The 15,277-nt window shown below is 38.8% G+C and overlaps 6 protein-coding genes across 6 annotated transcripts; 3 read left to right on the forward strand and 3 right to left on the reverse strand.

Moving 5' to 3' along the window:
* The first annotated feature begins 29 nt into the window (after positions 1-29).
* V1516DRAFT_669329 (uncharacterized protein) lies at positions 30-2,908 on the forward strand. Its single transcript, XM_066921163.1, has 4 exons — positions 30-93; positions 148-385; positions 433-1,065; positions 1,287-2,908. Coding segments are annotated over exons 1-4 (2,394 nt in total). The 5' UTR covers positions 30-91; the 3' UTR covers positions 2,808-2,908.
* On the reverse strand, positions 2,716-3,928 carry V1516DRAFT_669334 (uncharacterized protein). Its single transcript, XM_066921164.1, has one exon. The coding sequence runs from the start codon at positions 3,900-3,902 to the stop codon at positions 2,979-2,981; it is 924 nt and encodes a 307-aa protein (XP_066780258.1). The 5' UTR covers positions 3,903-3,928; the 3' UTR covers positions 2,716-2,978.
* V1516DRAFT_669336 (uncharacterized protein) lies at positions 3,908-7,038 on the forward strand. Its single transcript, XM_066921165.1, has one exon. The coding sequence runs from the start codon at positions 4,216-4,218 to the stop codon at positions 6,763-6,765; it is 2,550 nt and encodes an 849-aa protein (XP_066780259.1). The 5' UTR covers positions 3,908-4,215; the 3' UTR covers positions 6,766-7,038.
* A 65-nt stretch (positions 7,039-7,103) lies between these two features.
* On the forward strand, positions 7,104-8,768 carry V1516DRAFT_689004 (uncharacterized protein). The gene is made up of 2 exons (XM_066923795.1): positions 7,104-7,510; positions 7,571-8,768. The coding sequence occupies exons 1-2, from the start codon at positions 7,298-7,300 to the stop codon at positions 8,672-8,674; spliced, it is 1,317 nt and encodes a 438-aa protein (XP_066780260.1). The 5' UTR covers positions 7,104-7,297; the 3' UTR covers positions 8,675-8,768.
* On the reverse strand, positions 8,667-9,884 carry V1516DRAFT_669341 (P-loop containing nucleoside triphosphate hydrolase protein). Its single transcript, XM_066921166.1, has 6 exons — positions 9,702-9,884; positions 9,578-9,634; positions 9,488-9,516; positions 9,247-9,431; positions 8,995-9,188; positions 8,667-8,942 (listed from the first exon to the last, which is right to left on the reverse strand). The coding sequence occupies exons 1-6, from the start codon at positions 9,750-9,752 to the stop codon at positions 8,877-8,879; spliced, it is 582 nt and encodes a 193-aa protein (XP_066780261.1). The 5' UTR covers positions 9,753-9,884; the 3' UTR covers positions 8,667-8,876.
* A 249-nt stretch (positions 9,885-10,133) lies between these two features.
* On the reverse strand, positions 10,134-11,564 carry V1516DRAFT_669344 (activator of Hsp90 ATPase). Its single transcript, XM_066921167.1, has 6 exons — positions 11,470-11,564; positions 11,323-11,372; positions 10,871-11,268; positions 10,351-10,820; positions 10,238-10,296; positions 10,134-10,184 (listed from the first exon to the last, which is right to left on the reverse strand). The coding sequence occupies exons 2-6, from the start codon at positions 11,346-11,348 to the stop codon at positions 10,166-10,168; spliced, it is 972 nt and encodes a 323-aa protein (XP_066780262.1). The 5' UTR covers positions 11,349-11,372; positions 11,470-11,564; the 3' UTR covers positions 10,134-10,165.
* Positions 11,565-15,277: the final 3,713 nt, after the last annotated feature.

Raw genomic sequence — 15,277 nt, forward strand, 5'->3', positions numbered from 1 at the left:
CTTTTTTTTGTCAGAAACACTATACCAATTTTTTTTTTCCTAATCTCGTTGAGTTTCCACTAGATTCGCATTTCGAAATAAATAAACTGAAATGTAATATTTTACTATGTAATATTTATAATTGATTCATTGTTCTAACTTGGCCAGGTCCAGAATTATCGTCAAAAACTTACCACCTTCACTCACTGAAGATAAGTTTCGGCAACATTTTGCACAGCATGGAGGTTTCATTACAGACTGCAAACTTATGCGAAAATGGGACGGACAGTCGCGAAAATTTGGTTTCCTCGGCTTTAAATCGCCCGAAGATGCTAAGGAAGCAGTAAAATTTTTTGATCGCACTTTTATTGGCTTTTCGCGTATAGAAGTTGATTTTGCACAGGATGTATGAATAGCTCAGTGCTTTTCTCTTTCTTATTAACTTGGAATTAGGTCAAGAATTTAAATACAAGATCAAATTCTAAAATCGCCAAAGGTTCCAATGAAGTACGGACATCAAAATTTCCGGAAATCATTCCAAATGTTCCCACAAATGATTTGAGATTGAAAGAGTTTCTGGATGTGATGAAACCGCATTCGAATAGCAAAACCTGGACCAACGATGACTTTAACGAGGTTGCTCCATCTCCACTTATCTCTAGCTTTACAAATATTGCTTCGGAGCTCTCTTTAAAGGTTGAAAACTCGGATGAACCGTCCGAAAAGGTAGCCGAGATTTCTGATTCCATGCAAAATCATGATGTGCCTGGTTCCGATGACCAACAGAATATTTCCAATACAGATATAAGTGATCTTGAATGGCTGCATGCACGCCGACGCTTGATAAGAGATACTGAGCCGAATATTGACCTCGATAATGGTACCAAGACAGTCGACGTCTCTCAAAGTCCTTTGGCAAATGAGATATACAAGTCCAGAAACCAGCCAAAAGAAGTGGAAAATCAAACAGACGCAGTTCTGGATAAAATCAAATCTACTAAGCGTCTCTTTATTCGCAACTTGCCATTTGCTTGCACGGAGCAGGATCTGATGGATTTTTTCGGTCCCTATGGACCTATTATTGAGGTAACTTTAACTTGTTCTTATTGAAATCTTTTCAAAAGTTTTGCGACAATGACATCATTGTGATGACAATTTTTAGATAGGGACAACTGAATGCCTTGCAGATGTTGATTTTCTCTTAGATAGTATTTTTGCCTGATATGAGTCGCTGATTGTAATTTTGTTCTTGAAATGTTTTTACTTTTCCAGTTATTTTTAGACCTGTTACTTACATTATATCTCAGATACATATTCCTATTGTCGAAGAAACCCAGAAATCGAAGGGACTGGCATATATTTTGTTTGAGCATGGTGACAATGCATGCAGAGTATATCAAGAGCTTGATAAGATGCCTTTCCAGGGTCGACTAATTCATATTCTACCTGGTGAGCCAAAGCGCGATTTGACGGTTCTGGATGAATTTGAATTAGCAAAATTGCCAGTCAAGAAGCAGAACGCAATTCGACGAAAAGCTGCTGCGGCCAAGGCCCAGTTCTCATGGAACAGCTTATATCTCAACTCGAATGCCGTCACAGACTTTCTAGCGCAACGAATGGGAGTCAGTAAAGCTGAACTTTTAGATCCTCAATCATCGGACGCTGCTGTCAGACAAGCCCTTGCAGAAGCTCACACCATTGAGGATGCTAAAAAATATTTTGAACATTCTGGAGTTAACCTCTCGCTTTTGCAGAATGGCAAGGTTCCGCGAGATTATCGAGTTATCTTAGTTAAAAATCTTCCAGTCGGTACAACGAAGGAAGAAATTCAGGATCAATTCGCTGAGTTTGCGACTGTCAAACAAGTTCTAATGCCTGCCAGCAATACTATTGCTATCGTGGAAATGACAGATACAGTCGGAGGTCATGTTGCTTTCACAAAATTAGCATACCGGAGACTTCGCAGTTCGATATTATATCTTGAACCTGCACCGAAAGGAATATTAAAGTCGGCTGAAGAAGTAACTGCGAGTTCTGAAGCTACAGAACGGGTATCGAGCGAGCTGGCGACCCCGAAAATGACAATTTCAGCTCTCAAAAATCTTGGGACTGATCTATCGGTCGATTCCGAGGGGAGAGAGCACCCAGCTATAGGCTCGGTTAGTCTATTTGTTAAAAATTTAAATTTCAAGACATCAAGTTCTGGTTTGGCCGATTCATTTAAAGGTCTGGAAGGTTTTATAAAGGCGGAAGTCAAGATGAAGGAAGATGTAAAGAGCCAAGGACAATTTCAGAGCATGGGATTTGGCTTTGTTGAATTTCGAACTTTACTATATGCCTCACAAGCTATGAAAACCATGAATGGATTCATTTTGGATGGACATAGTCTTGAAGTTAAACTTTCTGGACGCGGACGGGAGACGACCAATAATGGCCGTTCCCAACCCGTGAAAGAGAACACAAAAATTATTGTTAAAAATCTCCCATTCGAAGCTACTAGAGACGACATAAGACATTTATTTGGAGCATTTGGTCAGTTAAAAACGATCAGAGTTCCTAAAAAGTTTGATCGAAGTAGTAGGGGATTTGCATTTGCGGAATTTATCTCTCCTAAGGAAGCTCATAATGCTATGGAAAGTGTTAATGGAGTTCATCTGCTAGGTCGTAGACTGGTTCTCCAATATGCAACAGGTGATGCAGAGGATGCAGAGGAAGAGATTGATCGTATGACCGCAAGAGTTCGAAAGCAAAGAGCTGGAGAAGAGTACGCAGCAATTGCTGGATCTGGTGGTAGAAAGAGATTGAAAAACGATACTATGGATGAATAAGGACTTTTGTAATTTACTTTTTCTTTCCGGCTTGCTGGCGTTTTGGATATTGTTTACCGGGAAATAGAGCTTAAGGATATGAAATAGAACCATAAACAGTAGTTTCAGACTGTAAATATTCGGCCATAAGTGGGTAACTATATACAAAGTTCGCTCTTGTTTTTTAAAATTCTAGTACGGACGAATCGATCGGCGCCAGCGACCATCTGGCCGAGAATTATCACGACCTTTTTCTCTTATTAATTCCTTGTCTCTTTCTCTTTCCCGATCCCGATCATAATTATAGTCTCGTTCCCGATCACGATCACGATCACTGTCTCTTTCACGATCACGCCGTCGACTACTTCGCCCAGCACTACGATCTGAATCTCTGGAACGAGCTCCCCGAGAAACCATTCGTTCTTGAAGCTCGTGATGCTTAGCCCGCATGAAGGCGTAGCCCAAATGCATTTTCCCGGTAAAATGATCTGCAAGACGTCGGTCATTATCAAGACGAGAGAGATAGGCACCGCAAACATCGCACACTTGGAGCTTTTGGTGACCAGAGGGGCCTATGTTATCGTTCAAAACCCGAAGATCGTGTTCCTTGGCTGCACGGTCGTGACGACGGATCTTGAGCTGTTGATATGCCTGCAAAGCACGCGGAACATAACTCAGATCACCTAGAACAGATAGCTCAAGAATGTGAGCATCGATGGAGTCATTAATAGAGTCTATTGCTTTCAGCAAAGCAGTTGCTTGAGCAACTTCGTCGGGTGTTCGTTCAAGTCGTCTTTGGGCAGCATCAATTCGTCTAGTGCAATCTAGAATGTACTTATCTAAATCTTTAAAATAATCAGCCTCGAAAGAGGAAAATTCACGTCCTGACTGGATTGCTCGCTCATATTCGGCCTTCAAGACCTCTGAATGTATTTTTGGGCATGCACCCAGATCTTGCTTAGTATTTGTGAAGAGATCATGAGGACAAGATCCCACGAGAAACGATTTGCAGACTTTCGGATCTGTGAGAGAAATTTCTGGTCGCTTAGAAGCTCTGCCTACCAGGGCATCTACTCCCATAAGCTGTTCAAGCAATTTTCTCTGTTCAGCTGCCATTTCGCAATGTTTGCAAGTGCTTGAAGACTCAGAATCAACTAGCCTGTTTTTTTTTGCGAGATTTTGAGCTCCATAATGGAGCCGCGGTAGTACAAAGAGCTTAGGGAACTGTGTAAACCGATACCGATGGAGTTGTATCGAGCCGTCCAACGTCGGGGAGAAACTTCCTACACTGCCACGGGACTTGGAGCCAGTTACGTTTGAACAAACCTTGGGTTTTTGTATTCAACTTTCTCTGACTAATTTCTGGAACTAATTCGTGGTACGGCTCTTGCAAACAGATTCTGCAACAAGCTAACGTAACTGCTGTTCAATGGCGGGCGAAGTGCCTTGTACCGTCTCAGATAGTCTAGAGCAGCGCTTCCTGGCTCTCGGTTTAGGTAATGGTTCCTTGTCAACCTCATCTTCCTCGTCTGGGGGATCTGAAAGTGCTCGCTTCTTACCTTCTTCATCTTTGCATACTTTGAATTCACTGTCATCCTCATATTCGTCGAACTCTTCTTTACCTGATTTTCATTCTAAGAAACTAGCTTCGCACTTGGAGAATAGCCATTCGTCCGTTCATCCTGTTGTGCTGGATACCACACCGCCTCCACCAGGTTCACTCAATCGATATGGTGCATCAACTAATTCATCTCCTTTAATTCTTCCTTCCATACCAAAGTCTTCTTTTCCTTTAAATTCCCACTCGACTTCAAATTCTAGTCTTGGAAACGGGGATGCTCAAAGCAGAGTTGAAAAGGTAAGACCAGCTCCAGCTTTTGAATTTCCAAACACCATTTCTCTTTCCGTCAAACAGTTATCCCAGCTCCTCAGCAAATCCGGAGAGCAAATACTTCTCCTAGATGTACGTCCGTTTGATGATTTTAAGCGCCATCACATCAATGCACCTAATGTCGTGAATATTGACCCGCTGTTGATTCGTTCTGGCCAGACTGGAGAAGATCTCGAAGACCGCCTTGTGATCTCTTCCGATGAAGAAGCCTCTGCTTTTGCTCGAAGAAATAGTTTTGAACTTGTTATCTATTATGACAAGAATACTACTTCTCTCCATTTTAACGAAAAATTTCCAAGCCCGACGTTGAGTACTCTTAAAAACTTAGTATCTACTATTTACGAGCATGAAATGCAGAAACCTCTCCGTCGTCAGCCTTGTTTACTGCAAGGAGGCCTTGATGCTTGGGATGAATTCATGGTTAGGTCTCCATCGCCTCCTCGCTTACCACTTTCATCTTTCACTCCAACCAATATTGTTGCGGCTATTACTTCATCCACAGTCCCATCCTTGCCTGCAGCTGCTTCTCTCCACTCATTACGGCAATCCTCAACTCTTTCGCAGCGGATGCCCGTTCAGAGCACTCGCTCGAGCTTAGAAAGTGCTACTTCCAATACAAAACCTATTTCAAATTCCGATTCCGACGAGGGAAACTCGGTCGTTATTGTTCGCGACCTTGGATCATATTTACGTCGGCCGCAGCAGCCAACGGATATGGTTCTTCAGCGGCCCGCACCGACAGTTGATCGAGCTTTTATATCTTCCAAATCATCAAATTTGGGTGGAATCACATCAGAATCTTATGATTTGGGCCGAAGTTCTAAGGGCTTTACCCCGGTTACGGCCCAAAGTATAGGAGCTCAAATTCAAGTTAGTCCTGCTTCTACAAAATCTAGAACGACGCTCGATACCTCTCCATCCGCGAATTTGTCGATGCAAACTGCGTCGTTAAGAGATCGACAGCCTTCTATTGGGAATAGCTATTCAACTCTAGGGGAAACTAGTGCAGGAGTAACAGGCTTGAAAAATCTTGGAAACAGCTGCTATATGAACAGTGTTATACAGTGTTTAGCCGGTACAACTATGCTTGCTCGATACTTTCTTTCCGGTGCTTACAAGCAGCATATCAATTTAGACAATAAACTGGGAGCAAAAGGAATCCTGGCTCGAGCTTTTGGAGACCTTATTACCTCGCTGTATAGTGATCAGGCAGGCTTTATTGCACCCATACACATGAAAAAGATTGTGGGAAGCCTTCGCTCTGAGTTTGCTGGATCAGATCAACAAGACGCTCAAGAATTCCTCACATTTCTTGTCGATGGCTTGCATGAGGATCTTAACATGAATGGCGGAAAGGAGCGTTTAAGACCCCTCACTGAGGAAGAAGAGCGAAAGCGTGAAAAACTTTCTGTAAGATATGGCTCATATGTGGAATGGAATCGTTATTTAAAATCTGATCGATCTGCAATTGTCAATATGTTTCAGGGCCAATATCAGAGTCAGTTGAGATGTCTGACTTGTAATTTCACATCGACGACATATAACCCATTTACGGTTCTTTCATTGCCACTACCCCAGGGTAAGCGAGTTACATTGGAACAATGTGTTGATCTTTTTGTTATGCAGGAAGTTCTCGACAAAGAGGATGCCTGGCGATGTCCGCACTGTAAAGTTGAGCGAACAGCAACCAAGACTCTTCGAATAGCACGTTTGCCGGTGATTTTGATTATTCATTTAAAGAGATTCGAAACAAATGGTAGGTGGAGCAATAAGCTCGACACATTTGTCGATTATCCAATTCATGGACTCGATCTTACAAAGTATTGGCCCGATTATCGACAAGAAGATCGAGTCTGGATTGATAAGGTGGAACCAGACGATCAAATTCCTCCCTTTAGATACAACCTATACGGTGTAGTTAATCACTATGGCACATTGAGAGGTGGTCACTACACTGCATACGTCAATAAATCGAGCAAAGGCTGGCTTGTTTTTGACGATAGTCGAGTGGGCAAGTGCTCTTCTAGTAGCCTAGTTTCGCGCGATGGTTATGTTCTTTTTTATGAACGTGACATGAGAAGACAGTAGGATTCAGTCATGTTCTGTTTGATGAGGAAGTGTACGATTATATGTATTTTGCATTGTTCTTTTGCGAGATTTTTAAGTAATTTGATCCGCTGTTCGGGAGTAGCGCAATTATGTTTCAATGTCTACTGTTAATGGTTAGGAATGGTATTGTTGATTTTATTTATACGGGGTTGTTTTTGGATTCATGTTTTGAAAGCCCTAATGTCTGTCAATTGCATTTTATTTTTTCTTTCAATTTTCTTTTTATTATTTTATTAAATTTCTTAACTCATATATATATAAAAGTAAGCAAGTACAATCAATCATGGACACTTCACAGCAACCTGACCACGTGACATCAGAACGCAAGCAATTGGCCGTCCGATTACGAACCTTGGTTCCAGAGAGATCCATTCTGTTTCGATAAGCTGTGATTTGTGTGATTTGTTGAACTTGCTTAAATTCGAATATAGGCTAATCGCTAGCTTTTAAAATTGCAAGTAATTCTTTCATAGTTTTATTGGTATAGGTCTCCTTAGAACTTGCTCTTAATATGACCTCTTGGTTCTCTTCGACCGGAGTCCTGGACGATCAGATCGAACGCGCCACTTCAGAGTCACTACCGTCCGGAGAGGTCGATTTGGCTTTGAATCTAGAAATTTGTGATGCAATTCGAAGTAAATCGGTTCCTGCTAAAGATGCGATGCGATCACTAAAAAAGCGGCTCAATCATAAGAATCCTAATGTTCAGTTACTCGCTTTGAAGGTATGATTCCTGTTGTTTTTTTATATTTATAGTCAATTTTTTGTTCCAACATATTTTTAGCTTTGCGATTCATGCGTGAAAAATTGCGGATTTCACTTTTTAGTTGAAATCGCTAGTCGAGAGTTTATCGATAACCTTGTCTCGATTTTGAAAAGTCCTGCCGGTATTAATCCTGATGTGAAGGATATGATTCTAGATATGATTCAGACGTGGGCTACAATTTTTGAAGGCCAAATACAGTTGACTTATGTTTCTACGGTATATAAAGAGCTTAAGATTCAAGGATTTGAATTTCCTGCAAAATCGACAACAGTATCTTCGACATTTATTGATTCATCTGCTCCGCCGGACTGGACCGATTCAGAGGTTTGCATGCGTTGTCGAACTCCATTTTCTTTTACAAATCGCAAGCATCATTGCCGTAATTGTGGAAATGTATTTGATCAGCAATGCTCATCAAAGAATATTCCTTTACCGCATTTGGGAATTATGCAACCCGTTCGAGTATGTGATTCATGCTATGCTCTCAAAGCACCAGCACCTCTAAAGACAGCTCGAATTCATGGGTCCCAAAAGGCAAGAGATAATTTGGGACTGAGTAAACAGACTTCAGGCGACGATGATCTTTCTCGGGCACTTCGGCTGAGTTTACAGGACACAAAGCATCCAATTTCTTCGGGGTACTCTGCTGGTCAGAATTTACGGTCAAAGGCCTCAGATAACGAAGAGGAAGATGCTGAAATGAAGGCTGCGATTGAAGCCAGTTTGCGAGACATGAATTTGATGAAACATAATCCTCCAGGTAATTCTCAAGAAGCATCTACTCTTGTTGCTCCTATGCTTTCAGCAGAACACGCAAGGCCCGATATATCTCATGACATCTCGATATCTCAGCTAGGAAACATCAACTTATTCGCAGTTTTGATGGATAGACTTCAGGCAGAAGGGAGATCTAACATGATCTTGCGCGATCCAAAAGTGCAAGACTTATACAATGATGTGATTGAAGTCCGCCCTAAGCTTTCGAATTCTGTTCTGGACTCGATAAGCAAGTATGATAGATTATTGGATATGTATCAAAAGTTGTCGACTGCGGTACAGTATTACGATCAGATGTTAGAAGCACGACTAGGACTTTCCTCCTATAACGCAAGGACATTTTAAAATTGCAATATATATATATATATAATATCCAAGTACTTTAAGTAGATAACGTAGCGTGATCAACATGGTTACGCAAAATCAAACATATGTGGGAACGAGAATTTAATGTGCTACAATATAATTAAAATCAAACTAATCCAAGGGTAACTTGCATGCTATTCTCACAATCACCGTTCAAACGCCAAAATAACGCTAGAAATATTTATAGCAAAGTACATAACTTCTTTGACTTCTTCGTCACTGGAGGTTCAAGAGCTGCAACTATAGCCTGCAATGTATTAGTCTAAGATCATACCAAAAGCAAATAAATGAATACGAACCTCGTCAAACACTGATTTCAATCCTCTCTGTGTCAAGGCGGAGCATTCAACATATTTTACAGCACCAAGTTCTTTCGCCAGTTTCTCGCCAGTCTCTGAAGATATGGGATGAGCCTTCTGTCGTGCCAGTCTTTCTACAATTGTAGGGTCATCTCTCAGATCAATTTGTGTACCGACAATGAGACAAGGAACGCCTAGAAATTAGTCAGAATGTCAAAATTTAGGTCCGTCACTATTAAGCGGAATCCATACCTGGGCAGTGATGGTGAACCTCAGGAAACCACTTTTCCTTAACATTCTCAAAACTTGCGGGTGAGGTAACACTGTAACAAACCAAAAAGACATCAGTTTGGGGATAACTTAGAGGACGCAGCCGATCATAATCTTCTTGGCCCGCAGTATCAAAAAGGCCCAAAGTATACGGTTCATCTCCAATCCTAATATTTGCATTAAAATCAGAAACATTGAAGCTCCCAAACAACATATATATTACATAACAGTGACAGCGTAGTTGTCGAAAACCTGTTAACAGTTAGAAAATCCTCAGAAAATCCTCTGTGAGTATCAAGAACAAGACTCTTACAGTGGGAACATAGTCGGCAGGAAACTTATTTGTCGTATATGAAATCAAGAGACAAGTCTAGATAAGAAAGAAAAGCATGATTAGAACTCTCATCGTTTCAGCAGAAAACCACTGATCAATATACTTTTCCCACAGCACCATCACCAACGACTACACACTTTATCGTCTGCGTCATAATGCCGAATTATGAGATGATATAAATTAGATAATGCACTAAAAATCACTCTGCTGCTAGCCTGCCTAAATCCAAAAATATTATAAGTTCAGATTATTTTCAACACCAAAAAGACAGGCCGAAATTAGCTCAAGATGTATGAAGCGAACAAGATATCCTGGTTCAGTCGTGAAGAGTACACACACAATACGGGGCCCCTCTACAAGAGTTTCAAACCCCTCAATAATTTCTGTATGTTGCGAATACGATCAACACCAGCACACAATGGGTATCTACCACAGTTTTGTTCGAGCAAGATTCAACGTGAATGCAAGATTGCTGCCGTCTTTACAGATACTTCTAGTAGAATTTGGTTAAAATTTATTTGCAAAATAAAAAATTAATCTCATAGTCGAAGCTAGAATTTTGCTTCGTCACAAAACTGCACCAAACCTTATCAAAGCATTAGCCTATCTACCCGACAAACAACACTTCTATATACGCACCCAAATGTAAGCTTTATAGATTTAACATAGTATTCTTCAAAATTTTGTCTTGTAATGTCCTAGAGCTTCCGTCAGTAAAACAATATGCCAATATCAATCTGGACCGCTCATACCTCTTGGCCGATGGGTACTCCAGTCCAGGACACAATAGCCCTAGTTTCGCTAGCTCCTTGATCCAATACAATCTTGAGTTGCGCAAAATGATCATCCTTCCAGTCCCTCAAACGCCAGGTCATAGCAATTGACTTGTTTTCTGTTAAAACCAGGAATTTCCCACTCACATTTCCTCCAAATAGCGAGAAGAATCCATCAACTTTAGGCTCGAAGATGATTGGGCGCGATCGAGTCCATGCAGCTACGCGATCTATATTCATAAATGTCTCATATAATTCTGCAGCGCTAGTGTTGAATACTGGCTCCATATGTAATGTAGTGGTATTGTAAGCAGTATTCTGACCGTGTGACGAGCTAGTCTGATTACTAGTAGTCTTGGAAGGTTTAACTGATGTTTGAGCTATCTGAGCCGATTTGGTGAACTCTGAGTTATTCTCCGAAACGGGATGCTGAATATCTTTACCATGTGCTAAATAAAAATTAATCTCTGCAGCAAATTTAGATAGAACTTCATCATACTTTCCAGCAAATCGTGACCAAAAATCGCCAACTTCTGTCGGAGCTTCGGAACAAGATATTCTCTCAAAAAAAGCTTAATTGGAAGCTTTTCCTTTGTTTCGCCAGTAATAGAAATATCAAAAACATATTCTTCTTCTTCCGTATCATAGGCTACTTCAGGAATTGAAATTGATCCATCCACGAGGGTGTCTCCAACTTGTCCTTTGTAGGAAAACACTAACTGCAAGTCAAACAAACTAATTACTTTGCCTTTTCGCTGATTAACATCGACATCACCAGTGAGGCTTGTCAAATCTGAAATTTCTGCAAATGCTGAATCTGTAGAGGCAGAGGTGCCTACAATCCTCTCTTTGAAATAGGCCTTTGCCCACTCAACGCAATTCTTATCGACCCAATGCCTTGACACTTTAGCGACAGATAAAATTGAAATTGTTTGTGTCAATGTATCTTACCAGTTGTTAGGATTATGAACTACCATTATTGTGTACTTCAAAGCTAATTACTAGATCAGTTTATAAATTTCCGACTTGTTCAATCTCAAACTAGCGGACGCTTAGAGTTTAGTCGCAGCAACTAGTAATAAGGAACACTATACTCACGCCTTTTAAAACTAAATAAAATCTCTCTTAGATCTCACAATCAATTATAGCTGACCTGATCAGAATATTTTGTTTCACTCGAAGTGACTGAATGTTCTGCTTGATTCTAATTTTCTTGCAGAACCGCAAGCCGCATGGTGTGTGCTACTGCTCTTGAAGGATCTACTACATATTGGGGTTTCCAGAAAATTCTCACTTAATGCAATGTTAACATTAATTAGTTTTCGATTTAAGGGGACTTTCCACTACAGAGTGAAAACGATATGGGAGAAATATTTTGATAAGTACTTCTTTACAGGGTTGTTATTTAGGATTCGATCGCTTTGACTTCCTCTGTTGGCTGACTAAGACCTGGGAAGTTTTTACCAACAAATTTAATCTACGGTTGGATGGCGAAGCTCATTTATAAAGCTGCGCAGAAGACCCAAAATTTTCCATGACAAATCTGATACCATTTTGGCATATTGTTGACAATTTTGATCGAGATTCTTGAACAAGGATATCTCCGTCATAATATTCTATTGATCTTGTAATTACGAAAGAGTTTTTCCGACTGAGAAATGACGTTATTCTTGATTCTGGCTCAGAGCGATTAACGGGAAGAAATTCTTCTCATTCTGACCAGTTTATTCAGCGACCATTACTAGTAGAGCTCTGATATTTTGGACCACGACTTTGTGTGTTTCTCTTTTGACTATGAGTTAAATTGACAACCTATCATCGAACCGAAAGAAGAGCAAAGAAGACCTTTTTATTAATTCAACGCTCTGTCTAATATTTATAACAACACCTTTCTGCAAGTGATCAGTCCAACAGGTTAGTCTTCAAAATTTCTCTTATCTTTTTTCTATGCTATATGTATAGCTAGATTTTTTCGCTTTGACGATAATGTAGTGTGACCAAGCTGACAGAGCACATAGACCCTCATCTGAAGTCAAAACATAAAAATGCCAAATCTATAAGCAACTTTTCAACTTTTCCGGCAATTAAATGTATCTATTGTCTGTAAAAACTCAAATATATGGTCATCTACGTCACACTATTTTAGAATCTCTTTGAAGTCATTAAAGAAAGGTATTGGTTTCTTTGTATTGGTAGATTCACTGCGTTCGGAAACAATAAATTGGTTTTCCCCACAAAATTAAAGTCCATTTTGTACGTAAAAGTTTGAACCAAAAAATTAATATTTCTTAAAACAGCGGCAATAACGATTTGTGAAATAAAATATTCTTGCCGCATACTGTCATTTCGTTAATATAATTTGCCAGATAGGCTTAAATAAATTATTTACTGTTTTCTGCAACATTACTTTAAGCCAGAGAAATAAAATAAGCAACTTCAAATTAAATACTATTATATTCTCTAAGTCTTGGATATGCATCAGATCCCGAGTCAGGATATTACCAACGGATATTACGTACAGCAGAAACACGAGAGAAATTGCTACATTTAAAATAATTTTCATGCATCTTATCTGCTAATAAATATGACTTCTTTCAGGATTAGCAAAATTACTTAATAGGCCAACGCGAATTATGCCGTATAAATATTAAGAACAGAAAGCAGGCCCTATTTGTTCTAAAATTGAATTTCAGTAGTTTTATATAATTTTGATCACATATGATAATAATTTAAGCGGTTTATTGTTTGCGTATAATATCAGGCAATTTTTTTTACGATCGAAGAAGCAATTCTTTAAGATTTGGTCACACTTGTTGAAACGGCTTCGCAAAACTTATGATTTTGGGGATTTTGAATACAGTAAGTGTTATTGATCTGGCAGAAAGTTTTTTCTTTACATACAGTATCTCATCTAACAGGAGGGCATCATTTATGCTCTATTTGAAATATCACTCCTTTACGTCGAGTCGAACTCATACAGCCATTGCTGTGCTGGAAGTCTAGTTTTGGAAAACCTGCATTGCTGCAGGTAGTTTCGATTTTTTGATTATGAGCGTATAAATAACTTTTAAACTCGCTGAGATTTCAAGTTATTCCATGACGCATAACTGGTTTCTAGTTAAAATCTTAATTGACTGATATGGTTGATACATACAACTCTAAGAATGCATAATTACATCGAAAAGTTTCTCAATCAAGTTTCATGAAACCTTTGGACAAATTAATCACTAATATACTGTTAATTCTTGAGCTGATCATCAGTTAGAAATAGCGATACTTGATTCATTGTGACTAATTAAATCTAAAATAACTACAAATAAGAAAATTCTACTCTGAAAGTTAATTGCAGAATTGGATTTAAAAGGTTCAACTTGTGTTAAAAGCAAACTAATTAAGCTAAATAGTCAGATCATTTTTTTATCAACCTGCAGACAAGCCTTACGAAAATATGGAGCCAATCTCAGCTGAATTCGCAATCAAATTCGAAGTGAACAAAGGTTAGTCTCCACCTCAAAAAGATATAGCTGGTTTTTCATTTCTAGTTGTCTCACAACTCCGAACTCATGGTATTTGAAACTATTATTAAAACCTCTTCTCTTCTATAAGTATGATCTATTGATTATGTAGAAATCCAATGCATGAGCTCTTTAGTCAAATATTGCGATATAATTATTTGTCGCAATTTATGTATTTACATTTTCTTTAATTTCCTTTGCTGCTGAGTATATTTTTAGAATTGTGTCAAAAGGCCAAGATTTTCAGTCTTGCAGTTAACTTTAATTAGATGAAGTAATAATGTAAGACGTGCATCAAACTAACTAGAGCAAGGTATCTATCTATCTGAGAACACTTTCACTCCCACTGAAGGTTTTTGTGCAAATTAGTCAAAGTAACCTAGAAATGATCCGAGAAATTCATCTCCAGTACTTTTTGCATAAATTCACTAAATATTTTTGCTTTAGATTTAGCTTTGACAAATAGGAATTACTACAAATCCTTTCTTACTCATTGTCAAGAGTCGGCTACTTTTGCTATTGTATCTCAGCAATTATGAAATCTTCATGCAACTATAATCATTGCAATCAGAGCCATTGAATTGAACATATTCATCAAAAGATCAATTATAGTAGAGAATGATACTCAGAATTAGTTATATAGTATGGCAATAGAGAGTTCATTTTACATTACTTGACTATTTTCATTTTTGGAGCGTAGCAGAGTTATAGACAAAAGTGAGTAAAAAATTCTCCTGTACAAAGAAAATAGATAAGATCATTTTAACAAACTGAGATTGTTTAGAGAGATAAATAATATACGCCAGCATTCAAGTATTTCAGTAAAAAATGCTGTCAATGTTCATACGACAGATAGTTCTTCGACAGGGCTTGAATATATTTTTATGCAGTAGTTGATGTTGGTTACAGCTGAACAGAGCGCAAATCTTGATCTTTGCATTATGGAACTCGTGATATGGATTCATTTTCATTTTGAGGGATACAAGCCTAAAAGTTTGTAAGGTCTTAAAAAATCAAAAGCCTATAGAAAAGTTTTTAGTCACATAACTTCAAGTTTTATGTGATAGAAACAAATATTCTACTTCAAAGATGAAGTTATTTTGAACAACTACGATCTCAACTTTATTTAGCCCTGAACTTTACTAGTCTTTATATGGTTAAGAATGATTATGATCTTTCTTCAGTTCAAGGGTACATTTAATTAGTTATAGTTCAATATTATCAATGAATAGACGCTAACTGCGTGTATTAGGAGAAGTCAAAGTTGTAGATAAAACCCATACAAATGATTAGACATATAGCTGATAAATCTGGCGGGTCAGTTTGAGACCTGCTTAGTTAACATCTGAGCTTTCTAGAAAGCGATGAGAACTATGAAACTAATGGATTCA

The sequence above is a fragment of the Lipomyces oligophaga genome (genome assembly GCF_038497815.1).
Source record: "Lipomyces oligophaga strain CBS 7107 unplaced genomic scaffold V1516scaffold_1, whole genome shotgun sequence".
NCBI lineage: Eukaryota > Fungi > Ascomycota > Lipomycetes > Lipomycetales > Lipomycetaceae > Lipomyces > [Lipomyces] oligophaga.

Bases quoted from the DNA above. Each gene is read 5' to 3' on its own strand.
- V1516DRAFT_669329 (XM_066921163.1), top strand. The intron at 386-432 runs GTATGAATAGCT...ACTTGGAATTAG, and splicing joins AAGTTGATTTTGCACAGGAT to GTCAAGAATTTAAATACAAG. The intron at 1,066-1,286 runs GTAACTTTAACT...ATTATATCTCAG, and splicing joins CCTATGGACCTATTATTGAG to ATACATATTCCTATTGTCGA.
- V1516DRAFT_669334 (XM_066921164.1), bottom strand. From the start codon at position 3,902: ATGGCAGCTGAACAGAGAAAATTGCTTGAACAGCTTATGGGAGTAGAT.
- V1516DRAFT_669336 (XM_066921165.1), top strand. From the start codon at position 4,216: ATGGCGGGCGAAGTGCCTTGTACCGTCTCAGATAGTCTAGAGCAGCGC.
- V1516DRAFT_689004 (XM_066923795.1), top strand. From the start codon at position 7,298: ATGACCTCTTGGTTCTCTTCGACCGGAGTCCTGGACGATCAGATCGAA. The intron at 7,511-7,570 runs GTATGATTCCTG...ACATATTTTTAG, and splicing joins TTCAGTTACTCGCTTTGAAG to CTTTGCGATTCATGCGTGAA.
- V1516DRAFT_669341 (XM_066921166.1), bottom strand. From the start codon at position 9,752: ATGACGCAGACGATAAAGTGTGTAGTCGTTGGTGATGGTGCTGTGGGA. The intron at 9,635-9,701 runs GTATATTGATCA...TTTCTTATCTAG, and splicing joins GTGATGGTGCTGTGGGAAAA to ACTTGTCTCTTGATTTCATA. The intron at 9,189-9,246 runs GTATGGATTCCG...ACTAATTTCTAG, and splicing joins GGTTCACCATCACTGCCCAG to GCGTTCCTTGTCTCATTGTC.
- V1516DRAFT_669344 (XM_066921167.1), bottom strand. From the start codon at position 11,348: ATGGTAGTTCATAATCCTAACAACTG. The intron at 10,821-10,870 runs GTATGATGAAGT...ATTTTTATTTAG, and splicing joins TGGTCACGATTTGCTGGAAA to CACATGGTAAAGATATTCAG. The intron at 10,297-10,350 runs GTATGAGCGGTC...CGGAAGCTCTAG, and splicing joins GAGTACCCATCGGCCAAGAG to GACATTACAAGACAAAATTT.